Source organism: Babesia bovis, apicoplast (assembly GCF_000165395.2).
Source record: "Babesia bovis T2Bo apicoplast, complete genome".
NCBI classification, from domain to species: Eukaryota; Apicomplexa; class Aconoidasida; order Piroplasmida; family Babesiidae; genus Babesia; species Babesia bovis.
In genome coordinates this window covers 1-25,250 of record NC_067219.1, presented here as the reverse complement: position 1 = coordinate 25,250, position 25,250 = coordinate 1, and the positions used below count along the sequence as shown (strand labels likewise).

Here is a 25,250-nt window from a genome sequence, read left to right as displayed (position 1 = left end):
TGGAGACAAATTGTTTAATTATAAATTACGTATAATAAATAAATATGATTAACATACACACAGTTTTTAAACCTTCAGATAATAGTGGGTTTAAAAAGGCTAAATGTTTAGGAAGTTTAGGTAATGTGAAAAAATTACATTTAAACAGTATATGTATATCTGTAGTTAAATCATGTAAAAAAAAGTCTAGACTTGTTAGAAAATCTGACATAATAAAAACACTTGTTACTCACACTAAAATATACAATTTTAATAAATATAGAGGTGTTAAATTTCATAATAATTCTTTAATTTTACTTAATAAAAAATACTCTACATCTTATAGTATAGACGATAGAAATAGATTTAAAGATACTTCTAGTATAAAACTTATAGGTATAATACCAACAGCCGTATTAAAAAATTTAATTAAATTTAAAACTAATTTAAAAAAAGCTATATTTATATAATGATAAAAAATAATATAATTAATAAAATAGTTATATATAATTATTTGTACAATAGTACAAGTTATAAAGATGATAAATTTTTGTATAGTATTGATTTATCTATTAAAACTATTACAAGACAAAAACCTACTTATATAGTTAATAAAAAAAAAGAAATTATAGGTACAAAAACTAGTTTGTTAAATTATAATTTAAAAGAGTTTATATATAAATTTAAAAAATTTACATTAATTAAACTTTATAGTACTTCTGTATTTAACAAAAATTTTTACAATTTTGACGCAGATTTTAATTTAAACGTGTGTCTTAATAATGTATCTTATTTTTTTGAATATTTTAACCGTCCTAGTCTTGATTATATGTGTAAATTTAATATTAAATTTATATTTAATAAGTATGTAAACAATTTATATAGACTTAATTACATTAAAAACAATTTAAATTTTCAATTATGCTAACTAACAATAAATTCCCATTAAATATACAAAATAAACATTTAGTAGAACTTATATATAAAAAGTGTATTTTATTAAATTATATGGATTCTTATAATTTTATTAAAATAAACGATAAAATATATAAATCTGATGTTAGTGCTAATATTAAACATATGTATATAAAAAATTTTTACAAAATATCTAGTCATATATATTTAAAACATAAAGAAATAAAAAATATGAACAAAAATTTAAAATCAGGAGTTTTACTGTTATCTACCCCTATCGGTATTTTAACTAGTAAAAAGGCTGAAATACTTAGAACAGGAGGAGTATTAATTTGTTATATATCATAAAATGATTATTAAATATTTTAAAAGTTATAAAAATAAACATTTTAATTCTGTTAAATTTACTTACATTATAGATAAATATACAAAAAACATTAACATGTCTTTTATGTGTATTAAAACTAAAAAAAATTCAAATATATTAGCACTTAATAATACAATTTTTAAAAATTTTACTGTTAATCCTATTTTTATTTACAAAAATAAATATAAATTTTTTATGTTTGTTAAATCATTTGTATCTAAATTTTATTCTGCCATAAATTCATTATTTGACCTTAACGTTATAAATATACAAATTTTAAGTATATTTTATAAAGTTGTAATTATACATAATAAACTTATAATTAAAATAAATAATTTTATAAACATTATAATTTACATAACAGATATAGAACAGGTTAAAGTAAGTATACAATATACAACTCCTACATTAGTTTCTATTTCTTCTTATAATAAATCTTTTATAAATAGTTTAAGTAGCGTTATAGTTAATTGTAAGAAGTTCAATGTTTACACTAATAAAGGTATTAAATATTTAGATCAAAATATAAAATTGAAAAAAATTATAAAACTAAGAAAAAGATAAAATGAAAAATATGAAAAACTTTACAAACAACAATATGTTACACGAATACATTAAATTTAATTGTATATGTAAATATAAGCTTTATAAAAAATTTTTTAATAACCACTGTATTAGAAATTTTAAAATTAGTAAAAAAAAATATAAATGTAAGTACAGCTTTAATTTGCTAAATTCTTGCTATTCTTATTCTTATGCTTATTTAGCGAGATATGTTTATAGAAACTTATATAAAATAAAATATGTTAACGAAAATTATATAAAAGTTAACAACAACATTAATAGTGTTATACTATATTTTAACAAAATTTTTATAAAGAAAAAGCAGAAAAAAAGTATGAAATACGATATTATAATGGGTAGCGGTTCTAGTAAATCATGGGTAGGTGTAGGATACGATAAAAATTCAATTTACAAGAACGCTTGTAGTTCTGCTTCTTTACAGTCTAAAAAATATATTTATAATTTAAAGTTAAATCCTAATGATTACAAAGTATTTAAATATAAAAATTATAAATTTTCTATTTTGGATAAATCACCTAATAAGCGTAATTTCGATGTTTACAATAGTCTAACTACATTGAGTGGTATAAAAAAATTAAAATTAGTTTCGTATACTAAAACTTCTACGAAAACACTACTTAAAAGTATATTGTATTATTTTAATTAAAATGAAAAACTTTTCTGATTTAATTATTTCAAATAACATAGTATTAAAGTATCATAAATTAGTTTATATGTCGTTGTTTAAAATATGCGGAATTAATAAATATAGAGCCAATATATTATCTTCACTTATTGGTGTTTCTATGTACTCTCGTTACGATTCTATAAACAATAAACTTTACATATACTTTGGCAATATGTTTAATTACATTACTTTTAATATAAATATATTTAAAAAGAAAAGTGATCTATACAATAAAAAAAGACGCTTAAAAGCTTCTTTATAATTAAAAATACAAATGAAAATAAAAACTTCTATAAAAAAATTATGCAGTAATTGTAAAGTAATAAGAAGAGGCAAAAGATTAATTAATATCTGTAGTAACTCTAGACATAAATACAGACAAAAATGAAAAACAACTGTTATATTCAAATAAAGCAACAACATTCTAAAAGTAAAAAAAAGAAAAAGGTTATAAGAAAACTAGACTATAAGATAAATATTTCTACTATTTTTTTTAAATTTAATAATGTTTTTATAACATCTTCTAAATTTAAAAGATATGGAAATATTTTTATATTTTTAACAATATTAAAATCGTTATCTTGCGGTCAGTTTATAAAGACATGTACATCTTATGGTAAAGTTAGAAAATTGTCTATAATAACATTAAATAAACTTATTAATAAGTTTATGCTGTTTTTAGTTTATAGTAAATCTAATAATATTAATATTGTTTTTAAAAATAAATCATATTATAAAAAAACTTTATTATTTTTATTTTTAAAATTTAATAATATTAAAGGTATAAAATTACGTACTATTTCTCATGTTATTAACTACCCTTACAACGGATGTAGGCTTAAAAAACGTAAATTTAAATGATAACAATAAACCAACTAATTGATAAGGGTAGAGTAAAAAAAATAAAAAAAACACCAAGTAGAGCGCTTAATAAAAACCCACAGAAAAAGTGCAAATGCAACGCTTTTATAGTAATGTCCCCTAAAAAACCTAACTCTGCTGTTAGAAAAGTTATTAAAACAACTCTAAATAAAAAAACTGTATTAGCGTATGTTCCTGGTGAAAATGTTATAATACCTAAAAATAGCAGGGTACTTATAAAAGGAGGAAATGTTCCAGATTTGCCTGGAGTTAAATATAAAGTTATACTAGGTGTTTTAGACGTTAAAAGAGCTCGTCGTGCAACTAAAAGGTCTAAATACGGGGTAAAACGTATTACAATAAAATAAAAAAAATGAAACAATTTAATAAAATTATGAAAAAAGAATTAATATTAACGCTATTTAGTAAATTTGTACAAAAGCAAGGTAAATATACAAAATCTAAAAAACTTATAATAAACATAAGTGATAGTCTTAGTTTAATTTCGTCATTAGATATAAATTTTACATCTATACTAGAGTATATGATATATAAATTAAATTTACCTATAATAATGATAGATAATAAAGTACATAAGCTTAAATATTATTTTTTAGTTATGGCTCCTTTAAAATATATTAAAAAATATATATATTCATATTTTTTAAAAGCTGTTAACTCAAAAAAAAAATTACCTTTTAAGCATAATTTCATACTAGAGCTAAATAATGTTTTAAATGATTCTAGTTCTGTAGTAGAATACAAGGAAGAAGTATTAGGAGTATTTGAAGATACAAATGCTAGTGTAAGAACAAACAAAACTAAAAATTTAAAAACTTGCGAAATAAGCAATAATTTTATGTACGCTAATTTAAAATTAAAACACGTTAATCGTCGTTATAATAATAAAAACTATTATAAACTTATAAAACAATACGGCCTGCCAAATAAATTTAGTAATACTAAAGTTAATTACAACCGTAAACAAACAAATTATTTATTAAAAAATGTTATATAATTCAAACAACGCAGAAAAAGTAAAAAAAATATTAACTCCTTTAGCTTTAAAGGCAAAATATATTATAGATATAATAGTAGATGCTATTTTATACGTGTTAGAACAGATAAAAGCTAAATTAGAACAACATTTAATACAAAAGAAAACACCATATAAAACTTATATATTACGTAAACTATACGCTGTATTGTTTGCGTTAGTAAATGTTACAGTTACATGTCTTTATTTACCTTTTCATATAATGCCTAAAAAATATATAGCTTGTTTTTTCAGTGTTATTAATTCTCTTATTAACATGAAATTAATAGAAAACCCAAGCAAAATAAAAATTAATAAAACTGTAAAAAGAGTTATAATAGATAACTCATTTTTAAATTAATAAATTCATATAATGTTATATAATTCAAATAACGCAGAAAAAGTAAAAAAAATATTAACTCCTTTAGCTTTAAAGGCAAAATATATTATAGATATAATAGTAGATGCTATTTTATACGTGTTAGAACAGATAAAAGCTAAATTAGAACAACATTTAATACAAAAGAAAACACCATATAAAACTTATATATTACGTAAACTATACGCTGTATTGTTTGCGTTAGTAAATGTTACAGTTACATGTCTTTATTTACCTTTTCATATAATGCCTAAAAAATATATAGCTTGTTTTTTCAGTGTTATTAATTCTCTTATTAACATGAAATTAATAGAAAACCCAAGCAAAATAAAAATTAATAAAACTGTAAAAAGAGTTATAATAGATAACTCATTTTTAAATTAATAAATTCATATAATGTTATATAATTCAAACAACGCAGAAAAAGTAAAAAAAATATTAACTCCTTTAGCTTTAAAGGCAAAATATATTATAGATATAATAGTAGATGCTATTTTATACGTGTTAGAACAGATAAAAGCTAAATTAGAACAACATTTAATACAAAAGAAAACACCATATAAAACTTATATATTACGTAAACTATACGCTGTATTGTTTGCGTTAGTAAATGTTACAGTTACATGTCTTTATTTACCTTTTCATATAATGCCCAAAAAATATATAGCTTGTTTTTTCAGTGTTATTAATTCTCTTATTAACATGAAATTAATAAAAAACCCAAGCAAAATAAAAATTAATAAAACTGTAAAAAGAGTTATAATAGATAACTCATTTTTAAATTAAAAGTTTATAATTTTCTAAATACCACTTTATTTAATTTTTTTAGAACAAACAAAATAATAAAAACTAATAATTTATTTATTGGTGCGTAGGACAAAATTATATATTTATAATAAAATAAATATATTTAAAAAAAATACAAAATAATTTAATATAAAATTAAATTTAATTAAATAAAGAAAATATAAGCTTACAAATGTCGTTTTACAACATAAACATAAAAAATTACGAAGATATATTAAATATTATAAACAGCATTATAAATAAAATTATACAAACTATAATAGACGTATGTTTGATAGTATTAGATTATTTAAAACATACATTAGAAGATTATATAAACAAACATAAACAGCCGTTATACATACAATTATTGTATAAACTTTATGGTGTAGGGTTTTCTTTAATTAATATTACAGCTATTTATTTAAATTTACCATTTCAGGTTATACCAAAAGCGTGCATTATGTTTATTTTTACTATTATAAGTGTTTTAATAGATCTCAATATAATAGACCAAGAAAATGTAAAAAATAAAACAAATTTAATTAAAAAATTTTTAATCAGTTTACCTTTAAAATAAAATGAAAAGCAATATTATACAAAATTTTATATATAAAATAAACTTAAAATTAAAATATTTACTAAAAATGTTAATTGATTTTTTAGTAGAAATTTTCGAATATTTAATACATGAAATAGAAAACTATATTTATAATAGACAATTAACGTTAAAACAAAAAATTTTAAACAGATTATACGGATTTTTATTTGCTTTAGTGCAGCATATATCTGTTTATGTGCTTTTACCTTTTACTGTAGTGTCTAATTTTTATATGACTATTATATTAGCTACTATAGGCTTACTTATAGAAACAAGTCTAATACCTCAGTTAAAAATAAAAGATAAAAGAATATTTTATGAGTTTTTTATTTTAGGACAAAAATAAATAATATAACATATATTGTTAAAATTAATAATTCCTTAATAGCTTAATAGGTAAAGCAATCGATTGTTAATCGGTTTAATAATAGTTCGAGTCTATTTTAGGGAGTAAGATTATACTCAGAGTATAGTGTAATATACAACATATTCGTTTTGGGTATGAAAGATATTGGTTTAAATCCAATTACTCTGATTGTTCACAGTATAGAGAGTTGGCAGAACAGGATTATTGCACTTAATTTGAGATTAAATTTTTAAGGGTTCAAATCCCTTACTCTCTTGACTCTAGTCACGCGGGTGGAAGGTCATCTAAAGGAAAAGATAAAGATTTTTGATATCTTAAATAAAGGTTAAAGTCCTTTCCTTCTAAGTTATACTAAAATACCAATTTAATTTAATTTTAAAATGTAAAACTCCAAATTTTAAAATAAAAGTATAGTAATCTTTTAATTGGTATACGGTATAACGCCCGTTAAAGGCTAGTTAGTCGTATTAGGCTTATAAATAAGCCAAAAATAAATAAAACATAATGGCAAAAGAACAGTATATAAAAAATAAACCACATATAAACATAGGTACTATAGGACATATAGACCACGGGAAGACAACATTGACTTCCGCTTTAACTAGCGTTCTTAAAGCTAAAGGACTTGCTAAAAAAGCACACTCTTATGAAGAAATAGATTCAGCCCCTGAAGAAAAAAGCAGAGGTATAACTATAAATACTAAACATGTAGAATACGAAAGTAATTATAGACATTATGCGCATATCGACTGCCCTGGTCATGCTGACTATATAAAAAATATGATAACTGGTGCTGTACAAATGGACGGTGCTGTTTTAGTTATTTCTTTAACAGACGGTCCTATGCCCCAAACAATAGAACATTTATTGCTTATAAAACAAATAGGTATAGAAAATGTAATAGTATTTTTAAATAAAGAGGATAAGATAACAGATATAGAGTTAAGTAATTTTGTAGAAGAGGAGGTTAGAGACATATTACTTAAATATAATTTTAAAGAAGAATTTGTACATTTCACTTCTGGATCTGCTTTAGAGGCTCTAAATGTTGTAAAACAATCATCTAAATTAGATTTTAATAATAAGTGGATTAAAAAAATTTTAAATTTAGTGGACTGTATAGATAAATACATACCTACACCAACTAGAGACCTATTAAAACCTTTTTTAATGCCTGTAGAAGATAGTTTTTCTATAACAGGTAGAGGGATAGTTGCCACTGGTAAAGTGGAAAGAGGTAGCGCTAATATAGGTGACAAAGTAGAGTTATTAGGGTACGACTCTTCTAAAATTGTTTCTATATTGAATATTGAAATGTTTAATAAATCGTTACTTAAAGCAGAATCAGGAGATAATGTAGGTATATTATTACGTGGTGTTACTAAAGAGGATATAAAAAGAGGATATGTACTAACAGTTCCTGGTTCTTCTAAGCTGTATAAACAATTTAAAGCTAATTTATACGTACTTAGTAAGCTAGAGGGAGGTAGACATACTGCTTTCACAGTTGGTTATAAGCCTCAATTTTTTATAAGAACAGCTAACATAACAGGGACTATAACTAATATATACTCTTCTTCTAATGATTTAAGTTTAGATTTAGCTATTCCAGGAGATAATGTAATAGTTACTGCTGATATAGAAAAATCTATGCCTTTAGAAACAGAATTAAGGTTCGCTATAAGAGAAGGAGGTAAGACTATTGGAGCTGGTATAGTTATTGAATTATTAAAATAGAATGACACTAATCGGAAAAATCATAACATTAACTAAACAAGATATAAAAAATTATAGTAATGAAATATATTATCGTTACTTTAACTATACATATGCGTTAACTAGATTAAATTTTTACCCTCTAGGATGTAAAATGTTAATAAAAGATATTATAAAACTTTTTAGAAAAATAAAATTTAAAAGAATTTTTACATTATTAAATTTATTAAAGTTTACAGATTATATATTAGGTATATGTATAGACAAATTAAAAGCGATAAAAAATTATGATGTAGTAGATGGTGTTGATGTACTTGTGTTCTTTTTTGAATTTTTAATAGATAAATATATTTACCGTCTTACAGACTTTCAAATGAACCAAAAATGTCAATATTCTCTAAGATATGCGGCTCTTTGGATAAGATGTTTTTCAACTATAGAAATTAAAAAAGATGTACATCCTTTCTTTTTAGGTACATTGGCTATAGTTACTCTAGCTATATTTTATCCTTTTACATTTTGGGCAGTTATATCTCATATAGAAAAATTTAATACTTTAGACAACATATACCACTATTTTATATCAACAATAGCGCCTTTTTAATAAAAACATAATGACTCTAATCGGAAAAATCATAACATTAACTAAACAAGATATAAAAAATTATAGTAATGAAATATATTATCGTTACTTTAACTATACATATGCATTAACTAGATTAAATTTTTACCCTCTAGGATGTAAAATGTTAATAAAAGATATTATAAAACTTTTTAGAAAAATAAAATTTAAAAGAATTTTTACATTATTAAATTTATTAAAGTTTACAGATTATATATTAGGTATATGTATAGACAAATTAAAAGCTATAAAAAATTATGATGTAGTAGATGGTGTTGATGTACTTGTGTTCTTTTTTGAATTTTTAATAGATAAATATATTTACCGTCTTACAGACTTTCAAATGAACCAAAAATGTCAATATTCTCTAAGATATGCGGCTCTTTGGATAAGATGTTTTTCAACTATAGAAATTAAAAAAGATGTACATCCTTTCTTTTTAGGTACATTGGCTATAGTTACTCTAGCTATATTTTATCCTTTTACATTTTGGGCAGTTATATCTCATATAGAAAAATTTAATACTTTAGACAACATATATCACTATTTCATATCTACAATAGCTCCATTATAAAATAAATGACCGAAAAGTTAAATTTATTTTTAAATATAATTAAACACTCTGCCCTGTATATTGAAGAAAAATTGGAATATGTTTTATATATATCAGCTATAATTTTACTCTATATTGTTAATTATATAAGATCTTTATTAGTTAAAAAATCATTAAAAGAAAAAATATGCGATTTTTTTTATCATAATAGAGCCCCAATATTTCAGTATATAGTATTTATAATACTAGAGTTTTCTTCTTGTCCGTTATCATATGTAATTCAGTTTTACATTTTTGCTTTTACATTGCATAAGTCACAATTTGAAAATTTTTTAAATATTGTTCCTTATATATTTGATAAATTATACACACTATTATTTTTTAAATAAAAAAATTAGTTTAAACAACAAATATTCAAAATAAAACCAGTCAAATAATAGGCAAACTTACTCATTAATAAAATTATTTATCTTATAATTATATAATTATAATTAAATAATAAACAACAATTTTTAAAAATTTAAGTTAAACTTTTTTATATATTTTTATGCAAAAATTATATTTGCAAATATTTACACATTTAAAACAAAATGACATTAGTCGGAAAGATCATAACATTAACCAAACAAGATATAAAAAACTATAGTAATGAAATATATTATCGTTACTTTAACTATACATATGCATTAACTAGATTAAATTTTTACCCTCTAGGATGTAAAATGTTAATAAAAGATATTATAAAACTTTTTAGAAAAATAAAATTTAAAAGAATTTTTACATTATTAAATTTATTAAAGTTTACAGATTATATATTAGGTATATGTATAGACAAATTAAAAGCGATAAAAAATTATGATGTAGTAGATGGTGTTGATGTACTTGTGTTCTTTTTTGAATTTTTAATAGATAAATATATTTACCGTCTTACAGACTTTCAAATGAACCAAAAATGTCAATATTCTCTAAGATATGCGGCTCTTTGGATAAGATGTTTTTCAACTATAGAAATTAAAAAAGATGTACATCCTTTCTTTTTAGGTACATTGGCTATAGCTACTCTAGCTATATTTTATCCTTTTACATTTTGGGCAGTTATATCCCATATAGAAAAATTTAATACTTTAGACAACATATACCACTATTTTATATCAACAATAGCGCCTTTATAAAATAAATAAAAGATAAATTAAATTTATTTTAAATAATTCGCGCTATATATTGAAAAAAATTAAATCAATCTTTAAAATTTAATTTAAATATTCACTTTAAAATATTAATAAACAAATATTTTTTAAACCACCTAAATAAAACATAAAAAAATATAAATTTTTTTAAAAAATAAATTAACATATATAAATAATGAATAAAGACATAGAACTATTATCAGATTTAATTATACTTATAAAACTATTCATAAGATTCACTATCGATACTATTTTATACCTTATAGCCCTTATAATAATGGTTATTATGGATTTAATAAAACTTTCCTTAAGAAAAAGAGAAACATTTGGTGAAAAATTTATTAATTTTATCAAAGATAATAAAATAGGTATAATTCAGTATATACTACTATTAGTATCTCCTCCTTATTCTATACTATGGTATGTTGTTCAAGTTTATACATGTATAACTTCTTTCAATAAGTCTCAATTTGAAAATTTATTGAATCTTATTCCTTTCGGTATAAATTGTATTTACGCTTAAAAATACAGTTTAATCATATAAAATACAAAAGAATTTAATATTTAGTTATATTTTTTCATAATAGCTAAAAACATGAAAATTTTATAAAAATAGAAGTAAAATATAAGTATTAAATATAATTATATTTAAAGAGTTATTTATATTTTAAAAATAATAAATAATTAAACTTTTATAAACATTATAAAATTTTATAATTATTTTTAAATGTTAAATAAATTTTACCAATACTTAGATTTTCATAATATAGATAGTAAAATTATTTCACACTTTAATTTGTTTTCAGAGCTTTTAAAATACAGCTACAATACATTTGCAAAATACAATAGACCAAAAATTAATTTTAATATAAACTGTGTAAAAAAATACGAAAATATACTTTTATACGACTATTTTTCTAATTATATATTTAACACTTTAAAAACTTATAACAAATCACTTAAAAATAAGATAATATCTTACAAATACCCTAACATTTTATTCAGTGTTTTAATAAAGCTGTATAGCTTATTTAAAACTAATATTGTTCACGTATCAAATAACAAGTTATATTTAACTTATGTATTTAAACTATTAGGTAAAATCAACAATATAATTGCAAATAAAAACGAAGACGTTGATGTTGCATTTGATTTTTGTTATATACTCCACAGTACTAATAAAGACGTACTTAAAGAATTAAATGAAAAAAACGAGCTAATATATGTAAATTTGTATTATAGCACTATTGTGTCTCGTTTATATAAATATGATTTATTACAAAACATTAATAGATCCCATATTAAATATTTAACTTATATAACAAAAACTTTACATAACACACGCGATTATATTTATGCTTGTAGTGTTTTATATGATTTTATAAAAGTTAAACATCAAAAAAACATATGTAATTTGTTTATAAATACTAAGATAAAATCTGTAAATAAATCTATTATAAGCTGCTTTATAAATAATTTTATAAACGTTAATAATATTTTAGACTATTCTAACACGTCTTTAGTTTATAACTTTTATAATTTAATAAACAAATTTATATTTGGGCAAGATCTAATAACTAAAAAAATATCAACTTATTTATTAAATTTTAATTTTAATAATAAAATTAAACCTATAGGAAGCTTTCTATTATGCGGTCCAAGTGGTACAGGTAAAACTGAAATAGTAAAACTTATAACAAATTATCTTTATAAATCTCAAACTAATTTATTACAATTTGATATGAGTGAGTATAAAGAAAGTCACTCTGTATCTAAACTTATAGGAGCTCCTCCTGGGTATGTAGGACACGAAAGCGGAGGTAACCTTATAAATAAAATTAATTCTGTAGAGTCTCCTATTGTATTGTTTGACGAAATAGAAAAAGCAGACAAAAATATTTTTTCTATATTTTTACAAATATTAGACGAGGGATTACTAACAGATTCTAAAGGTAACTCTTGTAAGTTCAATAAATCTTTAATATTTTTTACCAGCAACTTAGGTAGTAAAATATTTAACACTATAAACAAAAACGAACAATTTACTACTAAATATTACAATAAAGTTAGAGAGGATATAAATTCTAATTTTAAATTAGAATTTATAAATAGATTAAATGATATAATTATATTTAACCCTTTATCCTCTTTACACCTTTACAATATATTGGAAAAATATTTATATAGCGAAGAGTACAATACTAAAGTTAACATGTCTACATCAATTAAAGCTATGCTGTCTAATTTATCTTACTGCCCTACACAAGGGTCTAGGTTTTTAGTAAATAATATAAATAAAATAGTAAATAATTTAAATTTACTTCAAGAAAATAAACTATTTAGAAGCGACAATAATTTTACAAAATATATAATTTTACAGTAAAATGTCTTATATACTTAAATTTTTAACTAAACACTACCTATACAACGTTTATGATTTAATAAACGACTATAAGAATAAATCTATTTACAAACTTTTTATTTATAAAGTTGTAAAAAAAAAAAAATCATATGTTGTTGATGTAGATAGTATGGTGCATATGCTTCAAAATATAGCACATAATACTATTTATATGGTTCATGATATAGTTTTCAAATTTATAATAGATATAAATAATAAAACTAACACAAAAACAACTAATAAAATATTAAATAAATTAACTATTAACTTTATTAAACTTTTTGGCGACAAATACATTGAAAAAATAAAATTCGTTAAAATATTAGGAAAAATATTAATTGTTTTTTATAAGTATATTGATTTTTTAAATTTAATTAAAACCAGCCCCACAGAGTTTAATAATTTTATAACTAATTACAAAAATGAAAATATTGTAATATTTATAAAAGAAATAGATTATAACTATAAAAAATCTTTAGATTTTTTAATTAAAAAAAATAATTTACCATACACTAGCAACTTAAACACATCTATAATTTTAGAAAAAAAACAATATTTAACCTCATATAATAATATAGAAATACAAAAATTTTCAAATTTATACCCTACATTAACAAATAATACCAAAAATTACGAACAATACATAAATAATTTACTAGCGTATATTAAAAATTTATGTCTAATTAATAAAAAACAAGATTTAAATTATATTAATATGTATCTGTACAATTATTTAAAAAACAATATAAACCTTATAGAACCAGTTGTAAAGAGCATAAACAAGTCGTTTTACATACCTAGTAAAACAAAACCTTTAAGCAGTTTTCTGTTTTGTGGTCCTAGTGGGGCAGGTAAAACAGAATTGGCAAAAATTTTTACTTATAGTTTATTTAAATCTACTAAACAACTTATAAAGCTTAATATGAGTGAATATATGGAAGCTCATTCTATATCTAAAATATTAGGTTCTCCTCCAGGGTATGTTGGTTATAACGAAAATAATGATTTTATAAATAAAGTTAAATCTATGCCTAATTGTGTGATTTTATTTGATGAAATAGAAAAAGCACATAAATCTATAAACGATTTAATGCTTCAGCTATTAGAAGAAGGAAAATTGACGGCAGCTAACGGAGACGTTTTAACTTTTAATAATTCTTTCATCATATTTACAAGTAATTTAGGGTGCGATAATAGTTTAACTTTTGATAATAAAAATTTTTATAAAAATAAAATTTTAAAGTCAATAAAAGATTTCTTTAGACCTGAATTTTTAGGTAGAGTGAACAACATGTTAATATTCGACCCTGTTAGTTTACCTATGTGCCTTAGTATATTAGATAACATAATATATAAAATAAATTTAAATAATTCTTTTTATTTTTATGATATAGATGAAAATTTAAAAAATTCTTTTATTAAGTATTCTTATAACATACTTTATGGTTTAAGACCTTTATACAGGATAAATGAATTATTATCAAATAAGACAAAAGAGTATTTAAACAGATTCAAAATTGTTTCATGCTTTAATAATAAATCTATTTTATTGGAAAATTTAGATAATATAAGTTTTAAATATTGCTGTAATTTTTATAGCTCATTATAAATTTTTATAAAAAAAATGACATTAACTTTTAAAATAACACATATAGATAAAATAAATAAAGTGTATAATTTAAATATGGCTAAAACTAAAAAACATATAAAAATAGGACATACAAACTCTATTTTAAAAATATATTTAAATAATAAGCATTTAATAAATAGATTTTTAAAATTTAATATTAAACTATCTAAACATGCTTACACTAATGTTTTATGCACTAAATATAATTCTTGTACATAATGATTGAAGCATTATATAAATTTAATTTTAAAAATAATAAAGTTGAAGATATTTTTATAAACGTTAAATTATTTAAAAAGATAAAAAAAAATAAAATAAGATTTATAAATATAAGCAGCTTGATTTACAAAAAAATTTATAAAGCTTTTAAAACTTTTCGTGGTCCTCTTTTAGATTACAGTCATTGTGGTTTTAATACTGTACAAATAAAAACAATTTTATTTCATAAACCAAATAAAGAATACGTTAAAATAAGAGAATATTTAAATTTTAATAATCTTACTTGCATTTTTTATAAATAAAAAAAAAATGATTTTAAATTTTGATTATATAGATAAATTTATAGATTTAAAAAATAAAAAACGTATAATATTTAAAAAAAATACAAAACGTTTATTAAAAAAAAATAGAAACTTTATAAGGAAAAATATAAAATATTTCAGAATATTGCATATGTTTTAAAATTTTTTTATATTTTATTTTATTATGTTTATATTTAAAAATGTTTAACGTTAAAGATTATAATACTATATATAAAACTTATATAAACTATATTTTAAATAATATATATACGTTATTTTTTGATGTTGTAAAATATCAAAAAAAATTACTAAAACGTAATAACTATAGAGTAAAAGTACAAAATATTAAACTTTATTTTAATTTACTTTCAATAAAGTCTATAGATAAAATAAATTATAATAGCTATTATTTGCTTTCTTATAGTACAATGTACTACTCTTTTAATGTTCCATTAAAATTTATATTTAATGATCAGTCTAAAAGTATAAACATAAATTATAACATATTAAATATACCAAAAGTAGACGCAACAGGAGAAATACTTATTAATGGTTTTAATAGGACTCCAGTACTACATCTTAAATCTATTATAAAGCACACTTCTACAGTGCAAAAAAAAAGATTAATAAAAAATTATTTAATAAATTTAACAGGTTTTAACTATATGCATGTAAGCGTCTCACAAAATAAGTATGTATATGTTAAGTTAAATGATTTAAGTAAACTAGATTTAAGTGAGGTTATAAAATTTAACAGCATACATAAAAATTTTATAAAATTAACTATATTTGAAATAATTGAGGCTATAAACGATAAGTTTTATAACGATTATAATGATAATGTAATTAATTCATTTTTTACAGCTTATAATAAAAATTGTTCTTACGCGGATATTATTTCTGTAATAAATAAGTTTATAAATGCTGTACATAAAAAAATAACTTTTATTAATTCTGATAGTTTTATAAACAAAAATGTAAACAGTATATGCGATAACATGTTTAATTTAATTAAAAAATCACTTTCTACATATCATTTTACAGACCCTAAAAAGCATATACTACATGTATTAGACAGTAAAACTAAATTTTCAAATATACCTTTATTTAGAGAAAATTTTTTATTAAATCCTTCTTTGCACTACACTAATCAATTGAACTTGCTATCCTGTGTACAAAATAAGTTCAAACTTAATATATTTGGATATTCAACATCATCAACTAGTACAACTTTCGCTATCCCTAAATATTTAAGGCAAGTACAATATTTTTATTTAAATTTTATAAATATACTTTATACTGTTGACGGGGAAAAATGCGGAATACTTTCAACAATAACAACAAACACAATAGAACAAAATAAAAAATTAAAAACTGTTATTATAAATAAACAAAAATTTCTTAATAATATATATTTAGATCAATTTTCTAAAAATTTAAACAGTATAACAATAAATAACTATAATAACTTACTTAAAAAATCATATAATTTTAAAATAAATCATGTAGAAGTTATAGAAAATGGAGAATTTAAAATTGTAAAACTAGATAAACATAGTTCTAATTCTAGTTTAACATTTTACAATATTTTCAATATAACTGAATTATTAATCCCTTTTTTATTAAATAACGACATGTGTAGAAGTTTAATGGGATCAAAAATGCATACGCAAGCTGTTCCTCTTATACACTCAAATCCTCAATATGTGTATACAAAATATAACCAAATTACAAATTTAATATCTAATAAATGTATAATTTCTTCTACTAGTGGTATAATTGTATTATCTACAAATTATAAAATAACTATATTAGACGATAATAATAGATATGTTAGTTATTATTTATCGCCTTATAATATACACGATTATAATTATTATACACGCTATAGACCTGTGGTATGGGAAGGAGAAAAATCTAATATAGGTACTATATTAGCAATACCTTCAGATGCTGCAAATTGTGAATTTACTTTAGGATTTAATAATTTTGTTAATTATAGCTTTTATTACGGATACGAACATGAGGACGCTATCGTTTTAAATAAAAATGTAGCTTACAATGATATGTTAACTTCTTTAGAATTTGACATAGACGACATTGATTTAAGCTTTAAAAAAAAAAAATATATAGAAACAATATTAATAGACAATAAAAAAAAAATTTTTAAAATAATAATAAGAATTATATCAAACCTTAAAAAACAAAAACGTGAAGCCTTGAAAAGAGCAGTAAGAAGAAGAAAACGTAGAAGAAAAATAAAAAAAATTGTTATAAAATCTAAGAAATGTTTATATTCAGATCAAACTGATATTAAAAAATTAGTAAAATATGAATGTACTCAGTACTCTAATTTTGTAAGAATAGGAAGTAACTTAAATTATGCTAATTTTAAATTATTTTTAGTAAGCATAAATAATATAAATGTTGGAGACAAGTTATGTGGTAGACACGGAAATAAAGGTACTATATCTAAAATTATAGAAATTCCAGAATCTCCTTATACTTCTGAAGATAAACTACCTAACATTATAACAAGCCCTATAGGTGCAGCGTCTAGAATGAATGTAGGCCAGTTTATAGAGGGGTACATAGGAAATACATGTGATATAGATAATGTAAGAATAAAGTCTCCTATAAACTTACATAGTTCTGACATGTATTCATCTTTATATGTTAAATCTGTATCTAATAAAATAAATAATAGATATGTTAAACTTAAATCTAGTCAAAATGCTGTATCAGTTTTTAGAGATTTTAAAACAGGATATAAATTGAAAGGTTTTACTCATCATGTTATTTTATACTTTTTTAAGTTGATGCACACTTCTAAAAGTAAGTTCAGGTATAGATGCTCTTCTTCTAAATTGGTTCAATATGTGCACGGAGAAAGTAAAGAGCAAAAATTTGGTGAAATGGAAGTATGGTCTTTAGAGGCACATGGTGCTTCTTATAATTTAAAAGAAATGTCTTTATTAAAAACAAATATTAAATTTGTTACTGAAAAGATTATGTACGATTATAGTAATTTATTGTCAAAAACATTTACTGATCTAATAGCGGAACTTAAAGCAGTGTTAGTAAGCATTAAATTTAATAATAAAGCTTATACTTAAAATTTTAATAAAATGAAACAATATAAAAATATAGAAGTATCTTTTTTAAATTACAACGACATACTAAATAAAATAGTAAGAGTGGACAACGAAGAATTTATAATAAGCTTAGTATATAATTCGTCTCCTTATTTACACAAAAGAATAAGATACAGAGACGGAGGAATATTGTGTGAAAAAATATTCGGATATCGTTATATATGTCATAGTAAAACATGTAACAAAGTATTGAAGTTTAATGAAAATAGAATAAAAAATTCTTCTTGTTATTATTGTGGAAAAGCTATGAAATTTAATAATGAAAGAGAAGGACGTTATGGCGCTATATTTTTATACTTCCCTATATGTAACCCAATTAACATTAAAAACTTATCAGATTTATTTAAGTTATTTAAAAAATTTAATGAATTTGATAAATATAATGTATATTATGGTGAATGTTATAGAGCTCCTACAGCTCCATGTGAAGAACAACTTTCTGCAAGCGATTTTGAACGTTTTTTTAATAGATTTTACAATTTTATAAATTTTTTATACGAATTTTGTAAAATACTTAAACTATTTAAAACTAAACTATTTAGAAAAAAATCGTATAAAAGTAAAATTTTTTCAGACAATATACACATAATTAAACACATACAAAACAACCATTTCACAGAATATTTTGTGATTCTTATGCCTGTTATACCTATAAATTTAAGAGAAAATTTAGGAAAAATTAATAATAAAAAGATAGATTCTAAATTTAATTATATATATAGGTTTCTTTTGAACGCTAATAATACAGTTTTAAATCGTCCAAAACACAAATATAATTTAAAAAGTATAGCTATGTTATTTTTTACAGCTAAGACCCTTATAACATATACATTATTTTTAGATGCTTATCCGGATTCTAATAATATCTATAATAGACTACACGGTAAATATGGTTTATTTAGACAAAAATTACTTGGATTTAGAGTTGATTGTTCAGGTAGATCTGTTATAGTGCCTGGTCCAGATTTACATATATCTTATGTTGGTCTTCCATCAAACATGTTGCATAAATTTTCTTTAACTTACAAAGATTATGAAGATGAAAATAAAAAAAAACTAAGAAAAAAAATTAAAAAATTTAGAAGGTCTATATTAAAATTATATGATCCAAATCTAAAAACAATAAGTAGAAAAAAAGCAAGAAAACTATCTAATCGTTGCCTGTTGTCATGTGATTTATTTGACAATACAATAGATAATACTGTTATAGTTAATAGAGCCCCAACACTGCATAAGATGAATACTCAATCATTTCACCCTCTTATGGCAGAAGGAAGAGCTGTGAAATTCACACCTATATGTTGTGCAGGCTATAATGCTGACTTTGACGGAGATCAAATGGGTGTATTTTCTATTATATTTAAAAATTCTTTAATAGAGGCTCAACTTTTAACTAGACCTATGATTAATTTATATTCTCCTACTAATAAAAAGAATATATTTAATCTTACACAAGGGGCACTTTTAGGTAAATACACATTAACAGCGTACAATTATACTAATTGCTTATCTACGTCAGTAATAGCCTGCAATAACGCTGTTTTAGTAGAATTAAGTTTTAACAATTTTTATGTAAATAGTCCTTACACATTAAGACATTATAAACGTTTTTATAAAACAACAATAGGAAGACAACTAACATCTTTTAAAGTTGATTTTAAACGAAAACAAAGTTAAATTAAACAGCTATAATTTATAATGCCTAATAAAATTAATAAAACTTTAAAATTATTATCTATTGTAGAATTATCACATTTAGAAAAACATTTACAAGAATTAGTAAATATATCTTTCGAATACTCTTCAATTTTTCCATTTAATTACAATTTAAATAGCTTTAAATTTACACCTTTGTATAATATACATATAAGTACAAAAAATATACATAATTTTAATTATTTATTAAATTTATACATTGAAAAAGATAATTTTATGTCTATGTTGTTTTGTTTTACAAAATTAAAAGCAAAACTTACATTAAATCAATTATTACAAATTTTAACTATTAAAGGAACTTCTTCTATAACAGAAAATTGTACTTATTTATTAAGTAACCTATACTACGGACTAAATTTAAAAGATTTTATTTATTCTTCTTTTTCTGCTAGAAATAGTATAATAGACAGCAGCCTTAATACAGCAGAATCTGGATATTTAACTAGAAGATTAATAGAAAGTTTAAGAAATGTTTATATTAAAAATCTTTATTGTAAAACTTTATACAAATGTATAAACTATAAAAAAAACAATAAACAAATAAATATTCCTTTTTTATGCTTAAATAATAAATCTGTTTGTTTAAAATGTTCCGATTTAGATTATAAAGATATAAGTCTTTCTGGGTACTGTAAAGGTACTATAAGTGCCCAAGCGTTAGGAGAGCCTAGTACTCAGATGCTATTAAGAACTTTTCACTTAGGAGATAAGCCAGCTTTAAATAGCCTCGCTACAGAAGTTATGTATGATACAAGTTATGTAGAAGCCGTATTTGAACCTTTAAAATTAGATTATTTTGCTATAATTAATGTAAATTATAATAATTTATCGGTTTCTAATTTGTTATTTAATACTTATTACTTACATAAAAATAATATTTTTAATATAGCTAGTACAATGTGTTTTTCATTTGCGTTTATAAATTGTATAAAAATTTTAAATAATGTTTGGTGCATGATAGATTGTTATAACAAAACTTTTAATAAAAATATAACACCTGCAAAATATGTTAAAAATCTTTTTAAAATTAAAAAATATTTTTTAATATAAATTTTTAAATACAATTTTAAAATGAAATTAACACAATATAGTAACGAACAAAACTATAGTTTAGAAAAAAATATAAAACTTAAACAAAAAACAAAAACCAACACTAACAATAAACTTAATAGTGTATATAGCTATTTTATACACCCCTACTTAATAAGCAGAAAAAATAAACCAAAATCAAACATAATTAAAACAAAAGAAACAAATTTAAATAAAATAGATAAATTATTTGAGGGTAGGTACCCAGAAACTAAAGAAACAATGGACTTGTACAAGTATTTAAGTATTTTAAAATACACACTAAATACTTATACTAATGTAACACTTTACAATGTAGATGTTTTAAACATAGAAAAAAGCGTAAATAACTTATGTTATTCTAGTGATTCTAAATTTAAAAAAGGATTAATAGCATTTCCTTTAAGTCTATATGATGTGTCAAATGTTAACAATTATATATATTATATACAAAAATACACCTATATAAATAATAATAAAAATAATTATAGATCTTCTTTTATATCTTTATTTTATTATTTTATAGGATTATTTTTAGCTATATTTTCACTATATTCTTATAATAACATAAAAATATTGTATTCCAATTTAATAATTATAGTTTCGAAATTATCAAGCTTTATAATATTTAATAAAATACATAAAATTGAGTTAAAATATACTAAAATAGAAAGTATTAAATTCATAAGTATAATAAATAATTCTTTTTTATTAGCCTCTACAACAAAATTAATAAAGTATAATCCTTATTTAACTGGTCTTACAAGATACACTATGTATACTTCTTGTATTTTATCTAAATTAAGTTTTAGGGAAACATTAAGAACTTTAAAAAGTGTTATAACTCATAATAAAGTTGATTGGTGTGTAGATATTAAATCTAATTTAATAACATCTAATTTTATACCTGTAGGGTCCGGATGGTATAGATATTTTCAAAATAAAACTCATAATGATTTTAAATTTTAATATATTACTAAAAAATTATTTACATATAAGTAACATACGTAAACTAACTAAAAAAACAAATAATCTATATAAAATAATAGATAATTGTTACATCATAAATATATTACACACAGCTGTAAGTTTATACAAACTTTACAAGATAATATTTTTATTAAGTAAAAATAAATCTTATATAACACTTATAAATACAACAAAACTTAATACTAATAAATTTATTTATTATTTAACTAAATTTACAAATAGTAACTGTATAAATACTTCATGGATAAACGGTACATTAACTAATAAAACTGTTATACAAAATCTTATAATTATACATTTATTTATATCAAAGTTATGTGAACTTGATAACGAAATAGACATGCCTCTAATAACTAAGTTGAAAAAACTTAAAATAAAATATAACTTTACTAAATATTTAAAAAATATATCATGTTCTAAATTTGTATTCATACTTAATCTAGATTCTAATATATTAGCAGTTAAAGAATGTAACTCTAAAAATAAATTTACAATGGGAGTTTGTGATTTAAATTTTAATACTCTACTGACAGATTTAAATATTTTAAGCAACAATGTTAATTTTAAATCTATAAATTTTTTTATTAAGTTCATTATATCCCCTATTATAAGAGGAAGCGTGAACTAAATAAATTTTTTTTATCAGCATTATAACGGATTTATAGTTTAAATATTTAAAACAAAAATTTTCTAAATTTTTAATATAAGTTAAAATCTTATTGAATTCATTTATACCCTATAACTTATAGTCTAGTTTAAAAATATTTCAGAAAAAATAACCAAAATATGTATTTAGCATTTATAGTATGCGGCTATTATTAAGATTTTGTGCTTGCCGAAAACTTATACATATATATATATATAATTTTTTTATACATTTTTATATATCTAATATTTTTTTGCAAACTTTATACATATAACAAAATGGAGTAAAAGAATAACTCATTGGTTTCATTGTCCAAAGTTGAAGGTTTGAGCCCTTTTTTTGTTATACAGGTTAAATAAAATAATAAAACATAAGTCAAAATAGCTCACTAACGGCTAGAGTGTTGGTTTGAAGGACCAAAGGTAATCAGTTCGAATCTGATTTTTGACATATACATATATGTGTATAACACTTAAAAATAAATATGGCGGAAATGGTAGACGCGCTAAATTTAGGATTTAGTTATATATAAGAGTTCGAGTCTCTTTATTTATAAAAAAATTGTGTAAAGTAGATAATTAATTTAATGAATAAAATATTTAATTTACACTTAAAAAACAATGGTTTGATTCCATTATTATCTACACTACAATTGTACGGGAATATAATTTAATGTTAAAATTTTATTTTTGCAAAATAAGAATAGTGGTTAAATTCCACTTATTTCCACATATTTAATTAATTTCAATATTTTTTAGACTTTTAGCTTAAAGGTAAAGTATACATATGATAAATGTAAGATTTTGGTTCAATTCCAAAATAGTCTAGTCATTTTAGATCTGTAGCTTAAAAGTTAAAGTACATAATTACGAATTATATTATAAAGGTTAAATTCCTTTCAGATCTTTTCTCTGTGTGTATACAGAGTATTCTATAAAATAATACAATAAAATAATAAAATCATAAAATACGATTTTGCAAACAATTAAGAATAAAATTAATTATATAAGTTAGATCCTAGCTTAGAATGAACGCTTAAGACGTACTTTTAACACATGCTAATTAAATTTAAAATATTAAAATTTTTAATATTATTTAAATTAGTGTAGAGGTGAGTAATGAATAGAACTAAAATTGTAAATCGAGGATAACTATAAGTGTGCATTTTATGTGTGTTTATACTAATTCTCTTTAAGTGCTAAAAACGTACAATTAAAATTTTTATTTACAAATTAATTCTATTTTTGATTAGCTATTTAATATTAAAAAATAATATTAAGGTGAAGATCAATAACTGGCCTGAGAGGGTTTACAGTCACATCAGAATTGAGATAAAATCTGAATTTCTATAGAGAGAGCAGCAGTGGGGAATATTCTACAATTAGTGAAAACTAGATAGAGTGACGTCGTGTGAAAAAGATGAAATAAAATGTAAATTTCTGTAAATAATTCTAAAACATGTGATCGAATTATAAGAAAATATCGGCAAACTCTGTGCCAGCAGCCGCGGTAATACAGAGGATATAAGCGTTATTCGCATTTATTGGGCATAAAGCATCCTTAGATGGTTTATTATATTATTTTAAAAATTTAAAAATAATATTTTTAAACATTAATATTAAGATTAATAAACTTAGAGGGTAAAATAAGTTTAAGGAATTTTTTGAGTAATGGTGAAATATGATTTCTATACATTAAAGAAGGCCAAAAATGAAAGTATTAAACTGGTTTACTTCTGACATTGGAGGATGAAAGCTAAAGTAGCGAATGGGATTAGATACCCCAGTAGTTTTAGCCGTAAATTATGAATATTAAAATTTAGAAATAATATTTTTAAATTTAAAGTTAATACGTTAAATATTCCGCCTGAAGAGTACACTCGCAAGAGTCAAATTCAAAGGAACTGACGGGAACTTATACAAGTGATGAGCTATGTTGTTTAATTTGATGCAGCCCAAAAAATCTTACCAATATTTAACATAATTTAAAATAAGTTTTTATTAAAATAAAAATGTTAATTAATCTTAAGGTGGTGCATGGTTGTCGTCAGCTAGTGCTGTGAAGTAAATCATAAAATGTAAAACTAGCGGAACCCTTATCTATGTCTATATATAGTATAAATAAGGACGATGTCAAATCTTTATGCCCCTTATGTATTGGGCTATTAGCGTGGCGCAATGATGAATACAAGTGTAGAAAATATTTATTAAACTTTTTAAAAAGCTTATAAATATGATTCAAATGTAAATTTCATCTCAGTACGATATATAAATTGAAATTTATTTATATAGAGTAGTAACCACTAGTAATCGTTAGTCATATATATAACGGTGAATGAATAATTAAGTTTTGTACACACCGCCCGTCGCATCCTGAAAATGGAGTGAATTTAAATTATTTAAATAATAATAAATATTCAATTCGTGATTAGGATGAAGTCGTAACAAGGTAGCCGTACTGGAAAGTGTGGCTAGATATTATCAATATAAATATAAGGTTGTA

General features: G+C 21.7%; 27 protein-coding genes and 13 non-coding genes across 40 annotated transcripts; all 40 read left to right on the top strand. All coding sequences in view use genetic code 11, as the record gives it.

Moving 5' to 3' along the window:
* Window positions 1-19: 19 nt before the first annotated feature.
* On the top strand, window positions 20-464 carry BBOV_VI_pgp06 (Ribosomal protein L14p/L23e family protein). The gene has a single exon: window positions 45-449. The coding sequence runs from the start codon at window positions 45-47 to the stop codon at window positions 447-449; it is 405 nt and encodes a 134-aa protein (YP_010510676.1).
* Window positions 424-922, top strand: BBOV_VI_pgp07 (hypothetical protein). The gene has a single exon: window positions 449-907. The coding sequence runs from the start codon at window positions 449-451 to the stop codon at window positions 905-907; it is 459 nt and encodes a 152-aa protein (YP_010510675.1).
* BBOV_VI_pgp08 (Ribosomal protein S8 family protein) lies at window positions 876-1,257 on the top strand. The gene has a single exon: window positions 901-1,242. The coding sequence runs from the start codon at window positions 901-903 to the stop codon at window positions 1,240-1,242; it is 342 nt and encodes a 113-aa protein (YP_010510674.1).
* On the top strand, window positions 1,219-1,855 carry BBOV_VI_pgp09 (putative integral membrane protein). Its single transcript has one exon — window positions 1,244-1,825. It carries the CDS (start codon window positions 1,244-1,246, stop codon window positions 1,823-1,825), a length of 582 nt encoding a protein of 193 aa, YP_010510673.1.
* On the top strand, window positions 1,792-2,517 carry BBOV_VI_pgp10 (hypothetical protein). Its single transcript has one exon — window positions 1,827-2,492. The coding sequence runs from the start codon at window positions 1,827-1,829 to the stop codon at window positions 2,490-2,492; it is 666 nt and encodes a 221-aa protein (YP_010510672.1).
* A 360-nt stretch (window positions 2,518-2,877) lies between these two features.
* On the top strand, window positions 2,878-3,394 carry BBOV_VI_pgp11 (hypothetical protein). The gene has a single exon: window positions 2,898-3,374. The coding sequence runs from the start codon at window positions 2,898-2,900 to the stop codon at window positions 3,372-3,374; it is 477 nt and encodes a 158-aa protein (YP_010510671.1).
* Window positions 3,356-3,757, top strand: BBOV_VI_pgp12 (putative ribosomal protein S12). The gene has a single exon: window positions 3,371-3,742. It carries the CDS (start codon window positions 3,371-3,373, stop codon window positions 3,740-3,742), a length of 372 nt encoding a protein of 123 aa, YP_010510670.1.
* Window positions 3,733-4,407, top strand: BBOV_VI_pgp13 (hypothetical protein). The gene has a single exon: window positions 3,748-4,392. The coding sequence runs from the start codon at window positions 3,748-3,750 to the stop codon at window positions 4,390-4,392; it is 645 nt and encodes a 214-aa protein (YP_010510669.1).
* Window positions 4,362-4,786, top strand: BBOV_VI_pgp14 (putative integral membrane protein). The gene has a single exon: window positions 4,382-4,771. The coding sequence runs from the start codon at window positions 4,382-4,384 to the stop codon at window positions 4,769-4,771; it is 390 nt and encodes a 129-aa protein (YP_010510668.1).
* Window positions 4,769-5,198, top strand: BBOV_VI_pgp15 (putative integral membrane protein). The gene has a single exon: window positions 4,784-5,173. The coding sequence runs from the start codon at window positions 4,784-4,786 to the stop codon at window positions 5,171-5,173; it is 390 nt and encodes a 129-aa protein (YP_010510667.1).
* Window positions 5,171-5,595, top strand: BBOV_VI_pgp16 (putative integral membrane protein). Its single transcript has one exon — window positions 5,186-5,575. It carries the CDS (start codon window positions 5,186-5,188, stop codon window positions 5,573-5,575), a length of 390 nt encoding a protein of 129 aa, YP_010510666.1.
* Window positions 5,596-5,748: 153 nt separating this feature from the next.
* On the top strand, window positions 5,749-6,165 carry BBOV_VI_pgp17 (putative integral membrane protein). Its single transcript has one exon — window positions 5,769-6,155. The coding sequence runs from the start codon at window positions 5,769-5,771 to the stop codon at window positions 6,153-6,155; it is 387 nt and encodes a 128-aa protein (YP_010510665.1).
* Window positions 6,142-6,537, top strand: BBOV_VI_pgp18 (putative integral membrane protein). Its single transcript has one exon — window positions 6,157-6,522. The coding sequence runs from the start codon at window positions 6,157-6,159 to the stop codon at window positions 6,520-6,522; it is 366 nt and encodes a 121-aa protein (YP_010510664.1).
* A 17-nt stretch (window positions 6,538-6,554) lies between these two features.
* Window positions 6,555-6,627, top strand: BBOV_VI_pgt13. Its single transcript has one exon. It is a non-coding gene; the product is annotated as a tRNA-Asn (tRNA).
* Window positions 6,628-6,639: 12 nt separating this feature from the next.
* Window positions 6,640-6,711, top strand: BBOV_VI_pgt12. Its single transcript has one exon. It is a non-coding gene; the product is annotated as a tRNA-Pro (tRNA).
* Window positions 6,712-6,724: 13 nt separating this feature from the next.
* Window positions 6,725-6,799, top strand: BBOV_VI_pgt11. The gene has a single exon. It is a non-coding gene; the product is annotated as a tRNA-Ser (tRNA).
* A 17-nt stretch (window positions 6,800-6,816) lies between these two features.
* BBOV_VI_pgt10 lies at window positions 6,817-6,888 on the top strand. The gene has a single exon. It is a non-coding gene; the product is annotated as a tRNA-Gln (tRNA).
* Window positions 6,889-6,901: 13 nt separating this feature from the next.
* On the top strand, window positions 6,902-6,974 carry BBOV_VI_pgt09. The gene has a single exon. It is a non-coding gene; the product is annotated as a tRNA-Trp (tRNA).
* A 58-nt stretch (window positions 6,975-7,032) lies between these two features.
* BBOV_VI_pgp19 (translation elongation factor Tu family protein) lies at window positions 7,033-8,300 on the top strand. Its single transcript has one exon — window positions 7,048-8,280. The coding sequence runs from the start codon at window positions 7,048-7,050 to the stop codon at window positions 8,278-8,280; it is 1,233 nt and encodes a 410-aa protein (YP_010510663.1).
* On the top strand, window positions 8,272-8,888 carry BBOV_VI_pgp20 (putative integral membrane protein). The gene has a single exon: window positions 8,282-8,863. It carries the CDS (start codon window positions 8,282-8,284, stop codon window positions 8,861-8,863), a length of 582 nt encoding a protein of 193 aa, YP_010510662.1.
* On the top strand, window positions 8,854-9,470 carry BBOV_VI_pgp21 (putative integral membrane protein). Its single transcript has one exon — window positions 8,874-9,455. It carries the CDS (start codon window positions 8,874-8,876, stop codon window positions 9,453-9,455), a length of 582 nt encoding a protein of 193 aa, YP_010510661.1.
* BBOV_VI_pgp22 (putative integral membrane protein) lies at window positions 9,446-9,838 on the top strand. The gene has a single exon: window positions 9,461-9,823. It carries the CDS (start codon window positions 9,461-9,463, stop codon window positions 9,821-9,823), a length of 363 nt encoding a protein of 120 aa, YP_010510660.1.
* A 166-nt stretch (window positions 9,839-10,004) lies between these two features.
* BBOV_VI_pgp23 (putative integral membrane protein) lies at window positions 10,005-10,636 on the top strand. The gene has a single exon: window positions 10,025-10,606. The coding sequence runs from the start codon at window positions 10,025-10,027 to the stop codon at window positions 10,604-10,606; it is 582 nt and encodes a 193-aa protein (YP_010510659.1).
* A 150-nt stretch (window positions 10,637-10,786) lies between these two features.
* BBOV_VI_pgp24 (putative integral membrane protein) lies at window positions 10,787-11,179 on the top strand. The gene has a single exon: window positions 10,797-11,144. The coding sequence runs from the start codon at window positions 10,797-10,799 to the stop codon at window positions 11,142-11,144; it is 348 nt and encodes a 115-aa protein (YP_010510658.1).
* A 149-nt stretch (window positions 11,180-11,328) lies between these two features.
* On the top strand, window positions 11,329-13,029 carry BBOV_VI_pgp25 (AAA domain (Cdc48 subfamily) containing protein). Its single transcript has one exon — window positions 11,349-13,004. It carries the CDS (start codon window positions 11,349-11,351, stop codon window positions 13,002-13,004), a length of 1,656 nt encoding a protein of 551 aa, YP_010510657.1.
* On the top strand, window positions 12,991-14,651 carry BBOV_VI_pgp26 (AAA domain (Cdc48 subfamily) containing protein). Its single transcript has one exon — window positions 13,006-14,631. It carries the CDS (start codon window positions 13,006-13,008, stop codon window positions 14,629-14,631), a length of 1,626 nt encoding a protein of 541 aa, YP_010510656.1.
* Window positions 14,652-14,855: 204 nt separating this feature from the next.
* BBOV_VI_pgp27 (hypothetical protein) lies at window positions 14,856-15,193 on the top strand. Its single transcript has one exon — window positions 14,871-15,173. The coding sequence runs from the start codon at window positions 14,871-14,873 to the stop codon at window positions 15,171-15,173; it is 303 nt and encodes a 100-aa protein (YP_010510655.1).
* Window positions 15,194-15,353: 160 nt separating this feature from the next.
* On the top strand, window positions 15,354-18,314 carry BBOV_VI_pgp28 (RNA polymerase Rpb2 domain 6 family protein). The gene has a single exon: window positions 15,374-18,289. It carries the CDS (start codon window positions 15,374-15,376, stop codon window positions 18,287-18,289), a length of 2,916 nt encoding a protein of 971 aa, YP_010510654.1.
* Window positions 18,292-20,030, top strand: BBOV_VI_pgp29 (RNA polymerase Rpb1 domain 2 family protein). Its single transcript has one exon — window positions 18,302-20,005. It carries the CDS (start codon window positions 18,302-18,304, stop codon window positions 20,003-20,005), a length of 1,704 nt encoding a protein of 567 aa, YP_010510653.1.
* Window positions 20,017-21,100, top strand: BBOV_VI_pgp30 (RNA polymerase Rpb1 domain 5 family protein). Its single transcript has one exon — window positions 20,027-21,094. It carries the CDS (start codon window positions 20,027-20,029, stop codon window positions 21,092-21,094), a length of 1,068 nt encoding a protein of 355 aa, YP_010510652.1.
* Window positions 21,101-21,107: 7 nt separating this feature from the next.
* Window positions 21,108-22,089, top strand: BBOV_VI_pgp31 (putative integral membrane protein). Its single transcript has one exon — window positions 21,116-22,081. The coding sequence runs from the start codon at window positions 21,116-21,118 to the stop codon at window positions 22,079-22,081; it is 966 nt and encodes a 321-aa protein (YP_010510651.1).
* BBOV_VI_pgp32 (Ribosomal protein S2 family protein) lies at window positions 22,055-22,734 on the top strand. The gene has a single exon: window positions 22,065-22,730. It carries the CDS (start codon window positions 22,065-22,067, stop codon window positions 22,728-22,730), a length of 666 nt encoding a protein of 221 aa, YP_010510650.1.
* A 23-nt stretch (window positions 22,735-22,757) lies between these two features.
* Window positions 22,758-22,830, top strand: BBOV_VI_pgt08. The gene has a single exon. It is a non-coding gene; the product is annotated as a tRNA-Arg (tRNA).
* Window positions 22,831-23,020: 190 nt separating this feature from the next.
* On the top strand, window positions 23,021-23,093 carry BBOV_VI_pgt07. The gene has a single exon. It is a non-coding gene; the product is annotated as a tRNA-Met (tRNA).
* A 29-nt stretch (window positions 23,094-23,122) lies between these two features.
* Window positions 23,123-23,198, top strand: BBOV_VI_pgt06. Its single transcript has one exon. It is a non-coding gene; the product is annotated as a tRNA-Phe (tRNA).
* A 28-nt stretch (window positions 23,199-23,226) lies between these two features.
* Window positions 23,227-23,303, top strand: BBOV_VI_pgt05. The gene has a single exon. It is a non-coding gene; the product is annotated as a tRNA-Leu (tRNA).
* Window positions 23,304-23,320: 17 nt separating this feature from the next.
* On the top strand, window positions 23,321-23,392 carry BBOV_VI_pgt04. Its single transcript has one exon. It is a non-coding gene; the product is annotated as a tRNA-Val (tRNA).
* Window positions 23,393-23,406: 14 nt separating this feature from the next.
* Window positions 23,407-23,477, top strand: BBOV_VI_pgt03. The gene has a single exon. It is a non-coding gene; the product is annotated as a tRNA-Ala (tRNA).
* A 27-nt stretch (window positions 23,478-23,504) lies between these two features.
* On the top strand, window positions 23,505-23,575 carry BBOV_VI_pgt02. Its single transcript has one exon. It is a non-coding gene; the product is annotated as a tRNA-Ile (tRNA).
* Window positions 23,576-23,583: 8 nt separating this feature from the next.
* BBOV_VI_pgt01 lies at window positions 23,584-23,655 on the top strand. Its single transcript has one exon. It is a non-coding gene; the product is annotated as a tRNA-Arg (tRNA).
* Window positions 23,656-25,250: the final 1,595 nt, after the last annotated feature.